This window comes from Micrasema longulum, unplaced genomic scaffold (assembly GCF_059751315.1).
Source record: "Micrasema longulum isolate JH-2025_06_02 unplaced genomic scaffold, ASM5975131v1 h1tg000049l, whole genome shotgun sequence".
NCBI lineage: Eukaryota > Metazoa > Arthropoda > Insecta > Trichoptera > Brachycentridae > Micrasema > Micrasema longulum.
Window position 1 is genome coordinate 672,739 of NW_028277256.1, and position 14,346 is coordinate 687,084.

General features: G+C 31.7%; 1 protein-coding gene across 1 annotated transcript in view; it reads right to left on the reverse strand.

Moving 5' to 3' along the window:
- Positions 1 to 14,346, reverse strand: part of LOC148285181 (putative chitinase 10) — a 78,214-nt gene that overhangs the window by 36,780 nt on the left and 27,088 nt on the right. Inside the window, exons 4-19 of the mRNA XM_088229125.1 lie at positions 13,264 to 13,415; positions 11,758 to 11,984; positions 10,322 to 10,439; positions 8,833 to 9,018; positions 6,912 to 7,083; positions 6,379 to 6,484; positions 5,288 to 5,382; positions 4,605 to 4,781; positions 4,366 to 4,517; positions 4,041 to 4,267; positions 3,140 to 3,251; positions 2,649 to 2,834; positions 1,754 to 1,916; positions 773 to 878; positions 594 to 691; positions 325 to 504 (exon numbers count right to left, since the gene is read on the reverse strand). Coding sequence (XP_088085251.1) covers positions 325 to 504; positions 594 to 691; positions 773 to 878; positions 1,754 to 1,916; positions 2,649 to 2,834; positions 3,140 to 3,251; positions 4,041 to 4,267; positions 4,366 to 4,517; positions 4,605 to 4,781; positions 5,288 to 5,382; positions 6,379 to 6,484; positions 6,912 to 7,083; positions 8,833 to 9,018; positions 10,322 to 10,439; positions 11,758 to 11,984; positions 13,264 to 13,415 — 2,457 coding nt within the window. The remainder of the gene's footprint in view (positions 1 to 324; positions 505 to 593; positions 692 to 772; positions 879 to 1,753; positions 1,917 to 2,648; positions 2,835 to 3,139; positions 3,252 to 4,040; positions 4,268 to 4,365; positions 4,518 to 4,604; positions 4,782 to 5,287; positions 5,383 to 6,378; positions 6,485 to 6,911; positions 7,084 to 8,832; positions 9,019 to 10,321; positions 10,440 to 11,757; positions 11,985 to 13,263; positions 13,416 to 14,346) is intronic.

Genomic DNA, 14,346 nt, shown 5'->3' on the forward strand with positions numbered 1-14,346 from the left:
TCTATGTGGTGTGACCCAACATCAATTGCCTGCTGTACATAGTTTATTTGTGACGTTCTTGTTATTTAAGTATTCATTTAGCAGTAGTAATTTTATTTATTTTTTATTTTTTTTAGAAAAAAGAAATATTTGCGTTCTTATGATTTACCCAAATATTTAATTTTGAGGGCCATTTTCAACGAGTTGTAAATAACTCACTATTAGAAAATGGAATCGAGTTGGGGTAGAGTAGGATTCGAACCACGGACCTTTGGTCCGTGAGTCCAAGACACTAGCCACAGGACCACAACCCGATATTTAAATCATACATCATATTAAACTCACCCATATCAATATCTTGATAACTATCAGAAGGAGTCAATGTGCCCTGTTTAGTGATGCCTCCATATGCATACAGAACATGAGTACAGAGATATGGATCTATTGCAGAAGTTGGGAATTTTCCAACCCCAGGTCGATACACAGACCAGTTTGTGTAGTAGCATACTATGCGCGGTTCTGAATCTTAAAAAAAAAAAATTGTCAAACTCGATATTTATTTATGACAAAATAAAGCATTTACTTCAGTCAGAAATCATTATCCTGTGACTTACCACTACCCATTCTTGTTCTGAATTTAGGAACTGGATCATTTTTATTTTCAAGAATATTATTATTCTTGTCATTATTACCAACTTTAACTGGAGTAGTACTGCAATTAAAGATGAAAAGAAACATTAAATATTTTCTAACTAAGTAAGTGAATACAGATTATAATTTTAAGACCGCTTACATAGTTTCTTTTTGTAGAGCATCCTTAGCTGCATTTATCAAAGGAAATTTAATTCCCTTACAATATCCTCCGAAATCATCATTGTCAATTGACCAAAACATAACACCTAAAATAAATTTTTAAAAACATTAGGTAGATGTTTTCGTAAATCAGCTGGCTTCATCGAAATGTTGATGAAGACAATTTAAGCGTTTGAAAAAAACACTGATCTCTTCTCTTCTAGCCGAAAAAACTACTCATAAATAAGTAGTTTTACATTTCGGTCATTAATTACTCTATGTACGTTGCTTAGTACAAAACTACCTATTTAAATTCAATTTTGATTTGCTCGGTCCAGTTTAAAGTGTCAAAATTCTGCTGGGATTAAAGGGGAATAGGATGGGATCACATTTCATGGTAAGTGTAAGTAGCGAATTCACAAATAATATTATCTAAGAATTCGAACCTTCTATCAGATTTTTAAATAAAACATGGTGGACATTTTGATAGTATTGTCAGGGTAGTCAATTCTTTTACCCTACTTTCTATTAATAAGCCTTAATATTAAACTGTCCTAATTTCATATAATTACTAAATGATTATTTAATGTTTTTTTTTCACGTTTGCCTGATAAACGTACTTGATTTATTTATAGTCCAGTCAGTAAAATATTTTTGTGATAGAACATAACACAAAGTAAACTTATATTTGTGTTAAGATAATATATTATTCGCGGTTTGGCAACATTAAGCGGTATCGTGCAGGTGGAAGGGGGGGCATTTGGCCATTTTTGGACACAGTGTGATGTATACAAACTTGATTCTAGCGCCTTCTGGTATATTATAATTCTATGGATGCAGGTAATAAGGTAATGACGGGTTTCAAATTTTAATTTTAATTTTTAATTTAAAAAAATGCAGGTTACTTTCTGAAGGTTTCAGAGTTACTTATGAAAAGCTGTGGCAAGAATATATTTTACATAAGGCGCAACCAGACAGTTACCTCCAAAATTGTTCTGAATTACAAACTCCGTCTTCTTCTGGACACTCTTGACGTCATCATACCCCACCCACTGGTCTCCGAAGAAGCCATAAGGTCCAATGGCATCACCATCAGGATGTACTTCAGTCCACTCATCACCCACGATTCCAGCAAGTGAACAAATCTATGGAAATCAATCGTAACGTAAAATTTAATCAAAATATTAAAAAAAAAACAATTTTATAAGATCGTTGAGATCGTAGAACAACGACGGATGTGTAAAAAGTGCAACATATGCTTTCTTTTATATTTGATATTGAAAAGGTTTTATTCCTTTTTATTTTTTATTATGTTATTATATTCCAGGTATACCAAAAATAAAATACTCGTATATAATAATACTAACCCAAGTTTCAGAGGATATACAATAAAATTTAAGCCGCTCTCATGTAAATTTTAAGAAAATCACATACGTTGTTGTTCTACGATCATGACGAGATTTTATTTTTTAAAATTCCACTTTATTTTGTTTGTCAATGTGACAAAGCTTTGCAGGATTACTGATAGGTGGTAGTGCATCCTTTTTTATTAAGTAATTTTTAATATAAGTCCATTTATTCAATACATCGCCGTCGTACTTCTCAACGTGTTTATAATAAAACCAAAGTATGTCATAACATAATATCATAATCCATATGATCTTGGTTAAGGTTAGTCCTAAACAAACTCTGGACGTCACTGCGACCTGTGTACATTGATCTATTGTGACAATCCATCAATTAGTGTGATTTCTAAATCTGAATTTGCTTTCAATACGGTCAAATTAAAAGCTTCCAATATTATTTATTTTGAATCATAATGAAATATACATTTGCACATCTTGCTAAATTATCAAAAATAAAAAGCGTTTTTTTACCTCGTAAAATGAAAGGTATCCATTTTCTCCTGTGGCTATGCCCTTATCTCCGGGCCCCGCCGCGGGGGACCCTAACATGGTGGCAGTGGGGTCTTGCAATGTAAAGGAGCGCCCGAATGTTGGGATTCCTAAAACAAGCTTGTTGCTGTTCACTCCCGCATCCAAATAATACTTAACAGTGCTATTCTGGAACAATTCAAACGATGATAAATTAATGTACATAATGTATACGGTTTTATTGTATTTTAACCATAAGAATGTTTAGAATCGTATTTTTAGGTGTGGAGTAACATAGAAATAAATATGGTAAATTTGTAAGATTAAATGGGGATGAAAATGCGAAAAAGACGACTATAATAAGCAAAGCTCTATTGGATAATATTAGACAATAATTATTATAACACTGGATTTAAAATCGTAAGCAACACAAGAAACTTAATTCTAATGAAAACCGTTAAAATGAACTTTAAGAAAAAGTAAGCAATCCTCACAATGTTGAGCTGATCCGTTGAGTTAATGGGGTATAGTGGAGAGTGATGGTTCACTTGAGAGGCGAATGCTGAATAATAGTCATAAGTCCTGATGTTCATCCAATCTACATACCTGTAAATGAAAAATAATGTATTAAATCACACGAATTGCTTTTATGCATCAGTGCAATAGCATTAAAACTAACAACCATTTTTAAAATATCGCAAGTTTTACATTGAAATTCAAAATCAAACTGTAAAATTTATGGAAAAATGACACCATTTTTTTAAACTACATAATAATAAATACTTAGCTACCTATTCAGTACCTGGTTGCAAATTATGTAGGTATGCATGGGTCAAGTATTGTCACAACTTTTACATCCTTTTACCCACAACCACTGTTTACTTTCCTCCTCAGTATCCTTTGATCACCCGCCACATTATTACCTCGTGTCGTACATCGCGCATAAAACTTTGTTTTCATCAATCGATTGGGGTCTGCCATCGTGTTAGTGCCGCAGTATCAAGTCAGATCTGACAAGTCCATCAAGAACAACAACCAGGTTAGTGGTATCCCTTCCTAATCAATATCATTTGCTGGGGTTGTGACCGATTGACACTGCATACCGCAAATCGAGGATACTTTGTTATTTTCATTAAAGTTAAATACAATCCACTCCGCTCAATAATATTGTAGAAGCTCTAGGGCTTCTTTCCTGCTATTCCGCGCCCTGCATCCACGTGGGAATTTGTTTTCCCACCAGTACCTACATACGTATTTTGGCTATCAAATATTATATAATTTTCATAATACGCGGCTTTTAATCCTTGCGGCTATAAATATAATGTTTGAATATAAAATAAAAAGACAATTTATCAAATTGGTATTGTCATTGAAAATGTGTTAAAATATAATTACTTGTTTAATTTGGTGATGTCATATCCTTTGTCAATGAATTCCATTTCTTTGGGCACTGCTATAGAAAGCAGAAGTCTCTGGTCGCCATCTTGTTCAGCATCAAACTCCTCTCGCATTTCCTTCACAAGTTTCACAAAATTGGCCTTGTCATTTGATCTAGCTCCTCTACCAAATCCAGGACGATTCCAATCCAAATCCAGACCATCAAATCTATGTGAGCGGAGAAACTAAGGAGACGATACAAAGTTAATGCAATCAGAATTAGATGTTGCCTTTTTTAATAAAAAATAAAACAGTTAAACATACAAAATAAAATAAATTGTACCTTAACAGTATTTGAAATGAATTCTCTTCGTTTTGTCTCATCTGCTGCAATGGAAGAAAATGTTGATGATCCCTCATTCGTTCCTCCTATTGCCAGCATTGTCTTCAAATTAGGATTTGATATTTTCAGATTTGTGAACAACACGTAGCCATCTACAATATAAGCGATGGTATTATTTATTTACAATTTATTTTATCATCATTTTTATACTTTGCATGTACATTAAAATATTGTCATACCCATGCTAATATCCTGGAATGGATCAGAAGGAACGACTTTTCCATCTTTAGTAAATCCTCCAAATGCATATATTAGATGAGTGCATAAGTTGGGGTCGATTACTGACGTAGGAAATTGTCCCATACCAGATCTGTATACTGACCAATTTGTGTAGTAACATACTATTCGTCTTTGAGCTAAAATTAAAAATATCTTAAACTTTTGTTGACAAGAGTCACCGTATGTATGTTCAAATGTATCCGAAATGAGAACAGACACAATTTTAATAGGATACGCGCTAACTTACAAAACAAATGCTTGACATGCTAACGAGTCTGTAAAATATATCAATGTATTAGAACATTTTAATATTACTTTCAGCATATCCAAATCTTTAAACATGGGAATTACCGTATTTTTCGGACCATAAAACGCACGTTGCGTCTTATGGTCCGATGCCTCAATGTCCTCAAAATACGATAGCTTGATTGCTATAAAACGGTGATACCTGTCTAGTAATTCTTCCAGGTAGTTGACGAAAGATTACAGTTCTGGGCAATCCCATATTGAATTTGAATTTTTAATAAATTTAATCAGTCTATAATTTTTCTTCTATTATTTAGTTTGAACAAATTTAATGTTTTTAGTAAAAAATCGTCATAAAAAATCCATGATTCATTTCCAGTATATAATACCAACTTACCAGTGGCAGTGCCTTTCAATTTCCTCTCCGTTTGTTTTTCAACTTCCATTGGAGTTTCAGGAGTTTTCGGTGTGATACCATCAGGTAAACTGGGTCTAGAATGGGAAATATTATCACTACAGATATCTTAATACTAAGATGGAATAGATAATAAATACAAATTAAAAGTAATTACTGTAATTGATATATGTATTTATTATTTCAATTTATAATTTATACCAGATTAATAATAAAGTTTGCTGACAATTTATTTAAATACGTATTTAGAAATATGAACCCGATATAACTTCTTATTTTTTAATATACGAAAATAAAACAACAATTCAATAGTGGTAAATTCAAAATTCCTACATAACCATGACACACGCTTCACGTATAATGATTGTTCAGTAGTCCCAAAAATATGTAATAAGTATGGTAGCAGAACTTAACTATTTAGCACCTAGCATTTTTAATTTAGTATCAAAAAATATCAATTTGACATTTCATGTAACATGAGCAAAATGAGAGAGTGGCTACTCGGTCAAGAGTTTTTAATATATGGATATATCAACAGTTCGTTTCTATCTTTGATGGTCTTTGTTTATGTAAAAGAAAGTACTCAAATATAATGTTAAAATGTGCAACTACCACAAATCAAATTGTTTGTTTACTTGGTTCACCAACAGGCACTTTAATACGGGCTATTAAACATTTAAACGTACTGTACCTACATATGTATATTTTAACTTTGTTTTGTTTTGTTTTGCGCGGTCCGCTCATAGAACGCATGGAATCATTGGTTCGCTTAAATTAAGACAAATAATATTTAAAAATTAGCATGTTAAATAAATTGATTATCAAGCATAATATTTTACATTTAGATTACTATAAACAACTAATGTAATATTTTTTATTAATAATCGCGTTAAATTGCGGAGGAATTTTAATATCGCCTTTTTAAAAACGATAAAAAGCAACATAACCTCCCGATACATCCATTTACCAGCGCTGTCAAAAGTGGCTTGGTGGGATTTAATTTTTAAATATTACATGCAATAGATATATTATATTGTGATTCTTAACAATACATTTTTTTAAAGGGGGCTTACATTGAAGATTCATTAAAAGCTTCTTTGGCAGCATTAATTAAAGGATATGGTCTTCCGTGGCAGTTCCCATGAAAATCATCAATGTCCAAAGTCCAAAACATGAGGCCTGTGATATAACATTTAAATTAGGATATTCTTTATATTTTGCGTTTAATAATTTTTTATCCTGGTAACTTAGTTCTAAAAATAAGATAATTAGTGATACATAAAATAATAATTAGTGATATATCCTGGGGTAACCACTAAAACCACATTTTTGAATCCCCCTCCATGAATGCTACAAAAAAAACAAGTCTTGCATTCAAATTAAATTTAAATGCATCACAACTTGTATATTTGTACCATTCATGAAGGAAAATACAAAGATGTGTTTTGGTGGCTAACTAAAAAATCCTGATTTTGAAATTACCTAGTTGTAATAATTACCGCGTGATATGGTCCTTAATTTCCAATATTACAAGACAACTATCTTGTGATAAATTTTACCCGTATTAATCTTGTTCTACATTTTAATTAAGAATGAATTGACTTACCTCGAAGGCCGTGCTGGTTGGCATATTTAGCTTTCCTCTGCACACTGCCAATATCGTCGTAGCCTACCCACTGGTCTCCCTTGTATGCGTAGGGTCCCACAGCTTTAGGGTCAGGCTGTACCACGGTCCAACGGGCATCAGAGTCATTGTTTTGTAGCACATTCGAACATATCTACATAGTGAATCAGAAAGTATGAATCCAAATCTGTGAGTTGACTACACTACGATTATATAGAAACAGGAATATTTCTAAAAATAAATATCAATTTACTGACGCAAAAATTTTAGTGCATATTTAAATTTGAATTGTTTGATTTCCCTTAAAAAAATTATTTATTTATTATTTTATTTACATTATATACAATAATAAATAATAAAAATAGTGTGACCTTACTTAGGGCACTGAACAATATACTTTTTTTTTACATGTGAGAATATACAAAGAAGACTTAATGTACAGAGAGAATTCAGACAATTTTAAACACTACGTATTCATGTTTATATTTAATTTCTGTGTGCCTATATTATTTATATTATAAAACGCACAATAAAAGAACAAAAGCAATACGTTTGTAGAGCAAATAATTCAATATTGGTTTGGGCGAATGAGACAATCCATTTTACTTCTACCCACGTCCACTATCCATTTTTTTGTAGCTTTTTTAACATTTTCTCGTAACTAATTGTTTTAATGGACAGTGAAAGTAGGTTATAGATTTTAAATGCATAATACTCAAAATCCCTTTGTCCGAAAGTATTATAAATTTATATTTATTTAAGTTGTGTTAAGTATCTAGTGATTTTATTATTTGTATGTGTTATATTGCTGGGGTTATGTCTTTCGTTTGAGTAAAAATAGTTTTTGGATCTGTAAGTGAGTATCTTACAGCGTATAATTGCTTGTGTGTCATAGATTGTGGTTTGTGGAATATTCATTCAGTAGACGTCTGTATCGGGACTCTAAGTATTATTTTAATTATGGGTTTCTGTGCAACAACTACATTATTTAAAACTGTGTCACTCGCACCACCCCATCCAATTATGCCGTACTCCAAAATTGATTGGCACAATGCAAAACAAATCTTTAAAGGTCCTTTTACATTAATTATATTTCGAATCGTTTTAAATATATGCGTTACTTTTAATAATAGTGTAATATTTTCAATCTGCTGTTTCCACTTTATATTTATATCAATAACATTTCATTTAAATAAAAAAGAAAAGATTAATAATTATCAGCTGTTTTTATTTGTCTGCAACCGGAATCCTTATTCCATTTCACAGAACAAAACTTTCAAACATTTATATGCAATCATAAATTCAGTAAAAATTACTAATATCATCCTTTAAAGGAAATCACATTTTATTTAGTGCGCTAAAATGGCAACACATTTTCACTTAACATAACGTTCCTACTTTTAAAAATGCGTAGTTAAACTAAATCAATAGTTAGCCATAAATAACTTAAATACAAAATTTGGGCCATAATATATGCAAACAGTCGATTGAAGTTTTCTCATTGACGTTGAGCGACGTCACACACATGGCTTCACTGAGGTATCTGTTTAGACCGGATTAAATTTTAAAAATCAAAACAATAGTTTATTTTGCATAATTATTTACTGATTTCAAAAATAATTTAACGAATAGTCTTGAAGTGTTTTTTTTTTAAATAATCATTTCATGCCCAATCCCTATTTGGAACATATGATGTCTAGAAAAAGCATCAAGGTATGTGTTTTAACTGCCAACTTATGTGTATCCTCTCAAGTCAGGTTTGCATCTCGTAGTTCTGACGTGAACTGTTGACGAAAAATCAGCAGCGGACGCCCAGGATGTCGGAAACCTGATAAACTTGTTATTTGGCGATGTCAGACTATTTGTTATTTGATGTTATAAATAATAAAATATGTGTTCTTACTTCATAATAAGCCATGTATCCGTACTCTCCTGTAAATGGTGCCTTGTCCCCAGGGCCAGAAGCAGCCGACCCTATACTAGTGGCTCCAGTGTCCGACAACGTGAAGGAACGCCCGAAGGTTGGGATACCCAACACCAGTTTGCTGCGGTCTACCCCGGCATTTAGATAGTGCTGAACTGTACTGTTCTGAAAGTAAGGGATAAATATAATTGCTTAGAGATTGTTAGCTTTTTAAATTTAATTTTAAAAGAAGCGTTTTTATTTTATTGCAGAAACCATGTGTATTTTGCATGGAAAACAAGGTATCAATAATATGTTTTGAATTTTTTTTCAATTATTACAGATTTTTCGATTATATGATGGTTACAGAAAGAAAAAAAATTAAGTGAAGGAGAAACAGGAATAAAAAAATATTTAATTAAATTAAATGCCACACGGCAGAGAGCAGATTATTAACAGTCATCATGAAAAAATAAACTCTCGTCATATTCCAAATCTCCCTCTGTTATCGGCAAGATTTAGCAAGCGACGAAGGTCAGATTTAAGCCTATCTATGTGGGGCAAAAATATAAATAAAAGGTTCTGAAAAAAATTTAGGTACCAAAATTTTCAACGCTGTTTACAGTAAAAATGTCAACTGTCAATCAGCTTTGCCAACCCTACCGATTTTGGGAGCAATCTGCCGATTTACATAATTCGATGAAAATTCTACCAATTTTTAAACATTTCGTTTTATAATTAAATTTCAATCTTAAACTGGTCTTCTCTATGAAATTTTGAACAAAAGGGAAATATCACTTTATTTTACAATTTTTTTATGTAATAAGGGTCGATGAAATACTGTCTAGTAAAAAAAAAAAATTTGAATTTTGAATTCCCTTTTCTCCGTAGGGGTAGGCAGAGAGAATGGACCGCCACGCACGTCTATCCTGGCATATATTCTTAGCTTCTTTCACATTCATACATCTTTTCATACATGGTCTTCGGTTCTGTCTGCTTTTGACATGACTTCTCCGTTAGCATTCGCAGCGCAAAAAATTGATCCTTGCATCCACGTCCACTTATAAAGGCTCCTTGCACGTCCCACACTTTATCTTTCGTCACCTTTCTTACGTTTATTTTGAACTTTGTTTGAAACCGTTAAAATTTTCATAGACAGTAGCCACGAATCTTGACGTCATAATTATCAATGCCAAACATGTCGCATTTTCTTAGGGACATATCTTTTTTAATTTAACATACATGAAAACATTTCTCCACAATATCCATATTGTTTTTGAAAACACAATTTTTCTAAATCCGTTTCATATATTTTTATCGGTATCCGTAGTATGTTATATTTCCCTATTGTAATCTAATAGAAAGGTTACAAACGAAAAAGAGAAAGAAGAATGAAAAGGGACAATGAAAGCATTAGACTTAAATTGAATTAAAATCGCGAAATGACGTGATAGTATTAGTAGTAATGATAATGCATTTTTATCCTTACCACATTCAAATCATCGTCAGGTTGGGAGCTCAACGGGAACAGCGGGGAATGATGATTGACTACAGGTTCCAAAACCATGTGATAATCGTAGGCTCGAATACTCATCCAATCTAAATACCTGAAAATGATTACCGATAATATTCTTTTATCATAGATGTTTGTCTACTTTCCTGGGGTAATCTTGTTTTAAAATTCGAGTTCATTTTGTTTTGTTTTGAGGTTTTTAGCATTGAAACACCACGCTTGCCAGACGTGTTGGTGAGTTTGGATTCAGCTGCCCTTAACATAGGGAACTGACCCTGTTTGTAGCCGCCCACTCTGGGTCAGACGCTACAGCCTGTTTGGTTAACGAGGGTATTTTATTTCTCTCCTATCCTGCATATCTGCCGAGTATTCCACTATCCACCACCTGGGGACGCGCCCTCTAGCAGTTACAGGCTCCGCGATTATAAGGAAAAATAAAAGAATTCAATTATTTCCATCAGTCACAGATTTAACACCTCTGACCATTAAAAAAATCATTTTTAATCGTATTTTACCTCTAAATAAAAAATAATTATTTTAAACTTGACGCTTTTCACCTATGAATAATGAAAATGAGTTTATTTTTTTTGCAATATTTGCTTAGGTACAATGTATATATTTTTGGTACCCATTTAAAAATTGTGTTTCATGTACAGATTATTTTACAAAAATAAAGCAAAATTTGTATTTTTAGACAATTTTAACTATAATAATTGTACCTCAGATGCAGATGGATGCAATTCCAAACGTCAAATGTTCAAAAAAGCCTAAAGAATCTACTTTTTCTAAGTGATTTCTTATGATTTATTATAGCATTTATTTATATTTTCAGTAATAATTTGATACATTTAATATATTGGTCCTTTCATTTTAAGACTTACATTTCTTCAAAATAAATAAAAATGGTCATAAACTGGATACGAAAATCTAAGTGTCATTTCATTAAATTATGGATTTGCATCTGTCTGCCTCTGAGGTATAGATATATACACGAATTATTCTTAAGAAGTCGACATTTTATTCATTATTTTAATCTAACGCTTAGCAAATAAATAGATGAAGAAGAAAAAACTAATCGAAAGCATTAGGTATTTAAAAGCTTTCCGTTCCTTCTTTTACTTTATCTACAGTTGATATTGTATTTTTTATAAAATCAGTAAGTTATTATTTACGTTTTATCGTGTTTTTAATGTTTATTTTGTTAGTGTAGTTAACAAATTATTTTTAAAAATCTCATTTCAATATTGACCGTCGAACACTTGTTTATCATCAAAAGCATCTTTAGAAGGCTACATACTAATTAGGGGACATAGATCGATGGTTAATAAAAAAGAAAAATATACAGATTCTATATTTGTGGGTGTAAAAAATATAGAAATATTTCAATCGAGTTGTTACATCAAAATCTTTACTTGTTTAATACTGCGATGTCGTATCCTTTATCGATGTATTCCTTCTCTTTAGGCACAGAAATTGAGAGAAGCATCCTGTTGCCTTCGTCGGCTTCAGCGTCAAATTCTTCACGGAGTTCTTGTAGCAACTTGGCGTAATTTGCCTTGTCCTCTGGTTTACCTCCTCTACCGAAGCCCGGACGATTCCAATCCAAATCCAGTCCATCAAATCTGTAGTTTCGTAGGAACTACGATAAAAACGTTAAGAAAAACATTATTTATACCATATTGTCATTTAATATTTATGATACAATTGTAGTCAGCATTACTTTACAGGTTACCTAACTCCCCATTACGTAATAATAGACTACGAATCAACAAGAATAAAATAGGATTAGTAATCCAGAAACATGTATTTAGTTCGTTTGTGTATCATTAAATAAATCAATATAGTATTACACATTATTACTTATATTTTTTAACTGTTCAAAAAGCCCACTTAGTGACTTTGAAATCAACCAATCAGGTGCTTTTCAGCCTTCCATTCATGGCAATTAGTGCATATTTAGAACCGGTGAATTTTTAAGTATATTTTTAATCAGAAACGCCTTTGAAAATTATTGTTTATATCCCATGTTTACTGACTATATTTTTTTAATGGCGTGATTTTGGAAGATCGGCGTTTTTAAATCGTACGATTTATTTACTGTTTATCAGACTACAGCCTTAAACGGTGAGTGTTGCAAAACATTTTCCTCAATTCTATGCAAAATGTGATGAAAGTAAAGGCGGAGGAGTATTTTAGTATTTATATGTTAATGTGGAACCGGATTTTATTAAAAAGTCAGTAAATAGTCTTATGCTAATATTTAATGTATAACATGGAAAAATTTGGAAGAGGCCTATATCCAGCAGTGGAGAAAACGGGCTGATAAGAAGAAGAAGATAAAATTAATATCTTCATACATTTTAACCGTTCACAAAGCAATTGTTATGACCGAGGAATATAATTTAATCTTTATAAAGTCAATAATCAATGTTAGATTATGTTAGATTAATTCATATGGTCTACTGATACATTTTTTTAAATATTGCTTTCTTAATATCTATCCAACCAAAAAACATGAACTCGATTATAATTTTTTGAGTATTATAAAATAATGAACAAGTTAAGTTAGAACAAACTTCGAATATCAGACCTGATCCAGAGTCCACAATACCACCGAGACCACAACCCATCTCATAATTTTAAATGTATTCAAGCGGTTTACTAGGTTTTTTGCTTTATGTCAATCAATTCATAAGGTTTGTCGCTCTATGTCAAATCATTTCATAAGGTTTTTGGCTCTTTGTCAAATCAATTTATAAGGTTTGTTGCTCTATGTTAAATCAACTCATAAGGTCAACACATAAGGTCTACTATATTCTACCTTTAACTACTGATCTATCTCGAATACATTAATATTAAGCCTGCTGATCTGCCTTAAATTATTGCCGATTTATCTCATACTTACTGGATTTACTTACTTTAACAACATTTCGTGTAAATAATTTCCGCCGTGAGTCATCGGATGATATTATAGAAAAGGATTGAGATCCCTCTGCGGTTCCTCCAATGGATAACATGGTTTTTAATTTCGGATTAGCCACTTTCAAATCCGTGAACAAAGCATAGCCATCTAAAAAAACAATTTTCAAAAAAAAATATTATTTTGTGTGACGATATTTTAAATTTGGTCGAATTCGAGTAGATGAAGAAATGGTTTTCAATTTGAAGAACAATCGAGGATGATTTTATTTTGCATAGTTAAATAGATATTATCATTTATACACGTCATATTACAAGAAAACTATGAAATGTTAATTTTTAAAAAAATGTTTTGGAATATTCTCTAACCATTTATGAACAACAAACCTCCTCGTTGTGATTATGATGTTTTTTATTCCAAATGAAGAACACATTTTTAATAAAGGTTAATATTGAATTACTAAGTACGTTTTATTCTCAGAGTAATACTAATACACCACCTGCTTACAGAGTAGCCCCATACGGACAAAAAACCATTCTATGTTTATTAATTACGAAGTTAGCTACAGTTTACTTCACATGTCGTTCAAATATTTTTTTAAATTTCTTATTTACTTATTTTCTTCTGCCTGATTTTGATTTCTCTTTTGAAATATTGTTTGTTTTCAGTTAATTTTATTTTATTAAGCATATTACAAAACTGGCAGAAAAATAATCCTTGCACCTTTGAAAGAGAGGAATATTGACAATGATATTATTTATTGCCCTTGTTATATATTCATGTCCCTGAGCAGAGCAGAGTGACAACGATGTCCATCTCTTAATATGTCTGTTTACAAAAATAAACCGTAGATACTCGGGTCGAGAATTGAATGCGTAAACCGAAACCGTCCGTTACACGTTTGTTGTTAATCCAAAAAAATTGGAACGCTTTTGTTTTATGCAATAGAGCAAAATGGAAACTTTGTAATCGGGAGAAATTATTACCCTGAGGTTTAATTATTATAATATACGAGAGTGCATATTGATTAAAAGTACATTTTTTTGGGTTAATTTACATCGGTAGACTTTCAACAAGTTTT